The following is an 8,316-nucleotide window of genomic DNA, read 5'->3' as shown; positions in this document are numbered from 1 at the left end:
TATGTATGTATGTATGTATGTATATTTGCATCCTCGATCGCGACACGAAGCTAAAAAAGCATTCACAGATAACATTGTTTGTTTCTCATCAATGAAGATTTCCTCGTGCACATACCTCGGGGTTCCGTCTTGGAGCATAGATTATGATCCGAATTGTTACTTTGCCCGTAGTGAAAACCTTTTGAAATGCGTTTTGAAAAAATGAAAGTTTAACTCTCAGAAATAACAAAATATATTAAAATAAATGTTTGGGAAGTCAAATTTTACAGTTAACATTTTTTTTATTGCTAGAGACATTTGTCCGTAAAGAGGATATCTCCCGGACAAACATTTCGTATTGTGAAGTGACTGCTGTACATAGAGTATATGAAGTAGATTGGCTTTTTGGCAATCTATGGTCTTTTTTCTCAAGTCTATCAGTTTTCTCATTTCATGTAGTGAACCGAACTCAGTATTTTGAAAGAAAGAAAGACGTATATAAGCAACCTTCTGGCAACGATGTACGCGAAAACAGCACCCAAGCAAATTTCAGTTCATATATAACACATTAAATATGCACAGGCAAATTCAAATATTCCATGAAAACTACGTCACACTTCCTACCCTCGTTATACTTTATATTAAACGTTGCCTTGATCGTAGAGAACATTCGCAACTTCAAGGTTAATTTTACGCCTCTTGCCTCAAATGTATGCCAATAGGTGTTATTAGAACCACCTATGTTCTTTATGAAACAAAAATTGACCGACAAGCTGCAAATGCCTTTAACTATTGTTTCATTCGTAACCTTTTGGTCAATTCTATACTCATCGCAATCATAGAACCAGCCGTAGTGGACCGTGCCTGTAATATATACCAATAGCTGCCATTCGAACCATCTGGGAGATTTAGGAATCAAGGATTGATCTAGATGTTGCAAATACTGCGAACTATTGCTTCGTTCGTAAGTTGTTAATCAATCCAGTCGTAGAAATAGCAGGGGTGGTACGAACATACTGCGGTTTCTTTTCTCGCTCATCCATTTCTGTCAAACGGAGAGTACACATCAAATTGATCGGTTTGATAACTCGCTCCTGGCGGAATGCATCAGATATGTTACGACAGAAAAGGTAGTCTATGTTCTGATTGCGAATTTGTCGCCTTCTGTCGCCATGATGTGCAATGTGAACAAACGTAATTGTTGGTGAATCCCATCAGATATTTCTTTCTCAACTTATGGGAAAAATCCGACGATGTTCCGATCGCAAGGCCAGGTGGTATTATCATTGCTTTGTGCTAATAATCCTTACTGTGTGGCTGCCAACCAAAGTCACTAGGTGGCAAAAGCTAGGAGTTGCGACTGGTTGCAAGCTCCGAGCAATGCATGTAAAGTATACTTCATTCATTGAAGAGCTGGTGAACCGAAACATGCAGAGGAGACCTTGAGAACCATGCTACACGGTTAACTTACCTTGAATATTGTTGTTGTTGTTGTTGTAGGGTTTAACGCCATTTTTCAGCACAAGATAGGCTATACATGGCGGCCAGTATTAATGTTGGAGGAAGAACCCAGGAAATCTCCGGAAAGAACCACCGACCCTCGAGAAGCTACTGGCAAGCCTTCTCACATACCCACATTGGCCGAATCCGAGACTCGAACCTACGCAGACAGAGGTGAGATGGCAGTGATCCGTAACGGAGAGCGCTTTAGACCACTCGGCCACTCGGGGCCCCTACCTTGAATATCAATACGGCCTATATTAAGACCTATTGACTCGAAGCTATTAAGTACATCTAATGTTCCTAAGGGGACGTAATGCATATTTTTCTTAATCTGACGCACCCTGTTACCGATTCCTAAACTTAAACGCTAAAGAAAATATTTGGCCAGGTCGTGCCGGAATGATAATCTTTTGAGCTAAAGGTGTATAACGACATCATTACTAAACGCATTCCAAGCGGGGAAAGTTACAGATATACCTGCTGATGTTTCGTAACCGATCGGTTTTCTTTTGCTTTTATCTGGTATCGACAGTAGCGCACTGAAGTTTCCATGTCAGAATTACTTGTACTATTGCTAACTGCTTTAAAACGAAAACTATTTGTACAATATTGTCTTTACAGCAATTCATGTTCTTCGACTAAATTTGAAGTCGTTGTTAGTCAGCAACTGTGAGGTTTCCAAACCTAAATATGGCGGTATTTGCTGTTACGGTTTTACAGTTAATATACAGTCTCATGACCGAAAGGATGCGGTTTCGAATCATACCAATCGGGCAAACCAGAGTCAGTAAACATGATTTGTCGATGGGCAAGGCACTTTGCTCCAGATGTATCCACATTATGTAGCGTACCTATGATGTTTTACCGTAAAACACCAAAGCAAACCAAAATTACAAGTATTGTTGTTGTTGAGTTTAATTATAGTGGCATGCGCACAATTGTGCATGTGCCACTTTTTTCTGACTGCACCGCAGCGTGCTAGTTGTTCTTGGGGAAAGGAATGGTGCCACCTCCCCCAGGTTTTTATGAATTCAAGGAACCCTGATAGTTTGGCCTCACTCTGTGGGTCCACAAAGGTCCCTTACAGTTGAATGGCTGGCTGTCATTAGTGAGAAGGAGAGCTCGCTGGTTTCTTGTTGCATTTGCCTGGTGTCTCTTGCGGTTACTTTTTCGATTTTCGTTCTTCTTCTTCAGAATGTTCTAAAAAGGGGAGGGGGCGGGGGGCGGGAATGTTCTATGCTGTTTATAGAGGTTCTTAGTAGAAATCGTGTATGAAGAGAGATTTTCAAGGTAATTATGGTATTACTAGTCGAGGTGTTTAGGGTGTGTTTCCTACATTATGTTATTTATAAGTTTTTAGATATTGCCTCTTTAAGTTATTTATTATTTAATTTTTTAGAGATTGAATGTTATTTATACTTTATTTAGCAAGAGTCCGGAGTCCTAGCCGATTACACGGTTCGTTAAGGACATCTAGGACATCCGATTTTGCGGTTTCCTTAGTTTTTATAGGTGCTTCGTAAGTGAATTATTTATTAATACTTTTATAAAATTGAATGATATGTTATGGGTTTTTATGTGGTGGCTTCTAAATTTATTTAGCTAATTACTGGGTCTTTTGGTTTTGTGGGGATAGTAATTATATTTTGTTCCTAAGTCCTGCTGAGTCTATGAATTGATTTATATTTTTATATGCTGATTGTTTATTTTTATTAGAGTCCATAAGTAACTCTGGGTATGTGTGTGGTGATCCAATCTCTTTTTGGTTTTTGATAAATATTTTCCGAGCGGGTTGATATTTTGGGCATATATTAAATACGTGGTGTAGATCTTCGGTGGTGTGGCAGTTAAAGCAGTTAATGGTTGCTGGTTTGGGTCCTATAAACCTTCCAAAACTGCTTGCTAGTTTAGTTTTTCCAGTTATTATCCTGTTTATGGTTTTCTATTCTAAATCGGTACCCTTAGGTAGCTGTATGTTCCTATCTACGGTTTTTGGGGTTTCATGGTGCTTTTTACCTTTTGTGGAGGAGTTCCAAACATTTTGCCATGTTTGGTCTATATAGGTTTGTGCGAAGCTTAGTGCTGTTAGTGCTTCTGCAGAGTTATAGTTAAGCTTGATAAGAGTTTTGATCTCCTAGTTTGGTTTTTGCAACTTTGTCTGCTGTTTCGTTGCCAGAGATTCCAATGTGTGACTCGACTAATTGATGTGCTGTGGTGATATCGTCGATTAATTGGCATGCTCTGTCGAGGAATTGTTCCCTAGAGTGTGTATTGCGATTTTGGATCGATTTGATAACGCTTAGGGAATCGCTTATAATGACTGCTTTAGGTATTTCGTTATCTTTGATCCATTGTAGTGATTCAAGTATAGCCCAGAATTCAGTGGTGTAAATGGAGCAATAGTCAGGTAATCTGGATCCCGTTTGTATATTGAATTCAGGGATGACTATTACTGCTGCTGTTCTTGGTGGGTTGTTTGTTTTTGATCCATCGGTATATATCTTAACATAGTCCGGGTATTTTTGGTTGATTTCGTTAACCAGTACAGGTTTTAGTAAGTTTTCTTGTCCTTCTTTATTGCCTAATTTGGTCGTTTCAGTGTTATTCCTTGGTGGTTTTTGTAACCATAGTGATTTGCTCTGGTCTGGACTATGTAAGGTTGAAAACCGACCCAGTGTCGCTTAGAAGCTATGGAAAGAAAAACGAAAACTGCCAAGATAAGAAAAGTCTGGTGTCGTTTCAGGACAAAATAAGGCCACGAAATGACACTGGACGGTTTCATGACCGTATGGCGATTTCCGGACGGTTTGATACTGGTTTTAAGAACTATTTCTAAAATGCAAAATGGTCACGTGACGTACAGTTGATTCTACCAAGGAAAATATTATATTCATTTTTCTTTCGCAATCCAGTATATCAAAATTATGTTGATATGCCCTAACTGAAATATAATGCTGTCCAAGGAAGTCGCTGACAGGTTTGCTGACTCTTGGACAGATTTTCGCTGTAAGTCTTAATTTTTTTATTTTTTTCACAAAAATGCGACAAACCATCTTTAGTTCCTTATGCCTCTTGTATCAAACAGAAGTTACTCCGAATCAAGTAAACATGTCCTATTTATTCAAGTTTGTAAACGAATTTCAACCATGTCAACCTTGCTTATCTGAGAGAGAGAGAGAGAGAGAGAGATAATTGTGCATACATAAATTTAAGGAATAAAACTTTTGTACACTTTGAATAAAAATACCTTTATATCTTCCATATGTAATTCAAAATAAATGCTCATATACAACATATATAAATAAAATTTACAACAGTCAATAACAGTTAACGATTCATTAACAACTTTTCGATCCATTGTCTGTCCAACTCTTTTTTATTTACATCATAGCACTATGTTATTCGATGTTCATCTATAGTCATCAAAAAGAATTCAAAATCTAAGAGCCTATCCTCTTTGACGCCGTTTCTCGCAAGCGTCCCTGGAATAGAGCTTGACCAAAAAATGAGGATGATCTGCTGCATGGCCATTATGGAGCATGGATGTGTAATTATCTTCTTTATATTTACTTGAAAAATATTTCAGAATCAAAGTGCCTGTCGCGGTTGACGCTCTTTTCCTCTTGTTGTACAGGGCTTCAATTTATGAAGGTAGCAACGTAGATCTGCTACGTTGTAGCTGTAGAACATCGGCGTGTAATTATACGGTTCACACACTTCCTTCAAACAGAACTCATAATCGACATGCATCTCACTGACGACGCTTTTTCTCGTCTTCCGTCAAGAGCTTGAATTTGACATCGAAGTGATGCACATCTGCCCGGTGGTCATTTTGGAATATCGGCATGTAATTATACTGTTCACACAGTTCCTTCAACAGAACTCAGAATCGAAGAGCCTGTCCCGATTGATGCCGTTTCTCTCGTTACGTCATGAACTGAGCGTAACACGGAAGTGACGCACAACTGTCACGTGGTCGTTGTGGAGCATGGCGTGTAATTTTCCGGTTCACACAGTTCTTTCAAAAGAATTCAGAATCGAAGAGCCTGTCGAGACTGATGTCGTTTCTCTTCTGCCGCCCAGGACTTGGACGTCACACGGAAATGACGCAGATCTTCCGCGTGGTTGTTGTGGAGCATGGGCGTGTAATTATCCGGTTCACACAGATCCTACAAAAAGAAGAGAGATATACCAATAAAATATATGAGACTTTCTCTATGAAAATATCCAAACGAATTTTATTTCGAGGGCGCCATGGCTGCACCAATTTGTTTGTTTCCTAAGAATATTCAGATTGATGGCCACACTAGTCAGTTTAGAAAATTATTCAAGGCCGTTGAAAACCTCACCCAAAGCAAAAGCTCTTTCAAACAACCATTTACTATTCCTAATTATAGGACAAGTGCCGAAACTCTGTTTATACGGCCATGGGTAAGAAATGACATAGATGAGACAAGAGAATACACATATCAATGAAAAATAAAAGACTTTATAATAATGAACACAGAGGCTTTCGTAAAGCACAATGCGTCAAATTTTAATATTATTTGGTGTATAATTTATGTATGATCATAGGTTCCCTCTTATTTCTGCAATCATATTCACTAGCTAACTGTGTATTCTTACTTCTTTATGTTTACCTTGTATGACTCAAAGAAAGATTTGTAACCGCCATCGAGGAGATAGACTTCCGGGTAATAAAGATGTGGGTAATTTTCCTTGTGAAGATCCCTGTCTTCACTGCGAAGAAACCGATACCTGTAACATGAATAAATATTACGTTTTAGATTTATTGTTGCAGGTTTTTGTTCAACGGGATAATTTGGTTCACTTGACTTTTTTTTAAATTGCAAAACAAGCTACTGCCGATCAGGATTTTTACCCTTTCTGTCTGCTTTATGCAAATTTCGGTTTTTGTTTATGTCCGCATAATGCTATTCGTTGGTTCAACGTTGTTATATGAAAAACATGTACTTTGTGACAGCAACTGATGATATTCCGACCAAACATAGCCATAATATAAGTATAAGCTTCTATGGTAGGCCTTTTACTATAGATGCTATGATAAACATAGATAAATATCCACAAATCTTTAGGACAAATTCCTGATCTCTTTGAACAATACTCACATTTTAGGACCTCTTTCTGAGGAGAATTCGCAGTGGAAAATAATGATGTGATTTTTGTCGGCAGACTGGTGACGGGGGCAACGTATAAACTTTTGAATTTCTTCTCGGCGGTATACATTCACTGCACCCTGCAGAATCGGAAACAAATAATAAAGCTTTCAAAATAGGACCATTCAATAATCTGTAGATATCTGTGAAGTGGGAAAATAATTATATTAATTGGAATTAACAGATGCACTAGGTGAGAGTTTCGACACTTTTAAAGAGTCCGATTTCCCCATAAGTCCGTTGTTGGTGTTGATTTTAACATTATACAGAATAGTAATTAGGTTTAAGAAGTTTACATGACTCTGCAATTTCACATGCCGTGTGAACCCAACATTCTCTTTTAATTGGTCGGTTGGTGGCTAATGATCTAATTGTTTACTGATTTTCATATTAATTCACACAGCAAGAACAAAAAAGAATCAGTAGCTAATTATAAAAGCTTTTACAAAAAATATTTTGCATATTTTATTCGCTTTTTTCTGTACTGACCTTGATATGACCTCCATTGTATTCGTATGGATACCGGCAGTCTATGATTGTAACTTTTCCTATCTCATCGCTGTAGTTCCCGCGAACCAAGGCTGCCATCTGAAAAAATCGACAGAAAACAAAATATGAATTTCCTTAATATAATCCAAACTTTAAAACAAAAGTCAGAATCTGAAAACTGCAATACTTAATAAATAGAGAATAGAACATTTGTGACGCGATTTAATCTGACCAGAAATATTACTTCCGCAACACATCAGTATTTTTCCAAACACCATTTTAGTGAACTCAAAATGCTCGTTCCAGGAAAAAGAAGTTCATTACATTTCCCATTCGGAACACGTCCCTCTTATATCAAGCAATTTAAAAAAAAATTATACTGAAAATCTTATAATTTGTTATCAGTCTTTTAAAGTTAATGAATATTAGTCATTTATTTCGTGCAAAAATGAAAATATATTGTTTCAGCACGCAATAAGGTATCTTGCAATTTTTATCTTCAAGATATCTTTGAAGAAAAACATATTTTGACGAAATCTTGGGATACACATTGAAAGATGTCTCAAAGAAAGTTAAATTATGAGTGAAGAATGTAAATACGTAATGTTCACTCGTTTTCGCGTTAGTAATATCTTTGATGGACTCACCAGGGTTTCAACACTGTTAATTGTTCTATGTTTAAACCTTTCAGAAAGAAAAATCGTTTGTAATTAAACATGGAATTGCCATTAATTTGATGTGATGTCATAGCATTAATTGTGTTGCTTTGTTTTGTCATTCTGTATCAAATATACGAAACAAGTGCGAATCATCATCCACCACAAATCCCTCTGGAAGCTTATATATTTACCGTGTGAGAGGAAATGGACTTAAGGTCGCCATGTTTGCCAAGAACTGTGGGAAGACAGTAGGATCTGGATCCATCAGCGATTAAATCTGGCTCATCACTTAAGCGATCTACAGCATCAATAATTGAAATCTAAAAATTAAAATTAATTAATGTAAAACATATAAAACCAAGGGAGCAATAGCATGTATGGGAATGTCATTTTATATTAAAAGATGGCTAATTTATTTTACGCTTGTGGTCAGCCCGTGACTGGTGGAGCAAGAAAATCTCGTATAAGTATGCTTACCAAATATACGAAATTACGTCATTAGCTATTGC

General features: G+C 37.3%; 1 protein-coding gene across 1 annotated transcript; it reads right to left on the bottom strand.

The window, feature by feature from the left end:
• Positions 1 to 5,513: 5,513 nt before the first annotated feature.
• On the bottom strand, positions 5,514 to 7,247 carry LOC149795279 (M-phase inducer phosphatase 1-B-like). Its single transcript, XM_089964073.1, has 4 exons — positions 7,149 to 7,247; positions 6,612 to 6,739; positions 6,123 to 6,240; positions 5,514 to 5,651 (listed from the first exon to the last, which is right to left on the bottom strand). The coding sequence occupies exons 1-4, from the start codon at positions 7,245 to 7,247 to the stop codon at positions 5,514 to 5,516; spliced, it is 483 nt and encodes a 160-aa protein (XP_089820199.1).
• Positions 7,248 to 8,316: the final 1,069 nt, after the last annotated feature.

This window comes from Sinohyriopsis cumingii, chromosome 7, assembly GCF_028554795.1.
Source record: "Sinohyriopsis cumingii isolate HCF-2022 chromosome 7, ASM2855479v2, whole genome shotgun sequence".
NCBI classification, from domain to species: domain Eukaryota; kingdom Metazoa; phylum Mollusca; class Bivalvia; order Unionida; family Unionidae; genus Sinohyriopsis; species Sinohyriopsis cumingii.
The sequence above is the reverse complement of the archived record's forward strand: the minus strand, read 5'-3'. Positions and strand labels throughout refer to the sequence as shown.

Coding starts and splice junctions, on each gene's coding strand:
- LOC149795279 (XM_089964073.1), bottom strand. CDS start 7,247: ATGGCAGCCTTGGTTCGCGGGAACTACAGCGATGAGATAGGAAAAGTT. Junction 6,740..7,148: donor ACAATGGAGGTCATATCAAG/GTCAGTACAGAA, acceptor CCGATTCTGCAG/GGTGCAGTGAATGTATACCG. Junction 5,652..6,122: donor CTTTCTTTGAGTCATACAAG/GTAAACATAAAG, acceptor TTCTTTTTGTAG/GATCTGTGTGAACCGGATAA.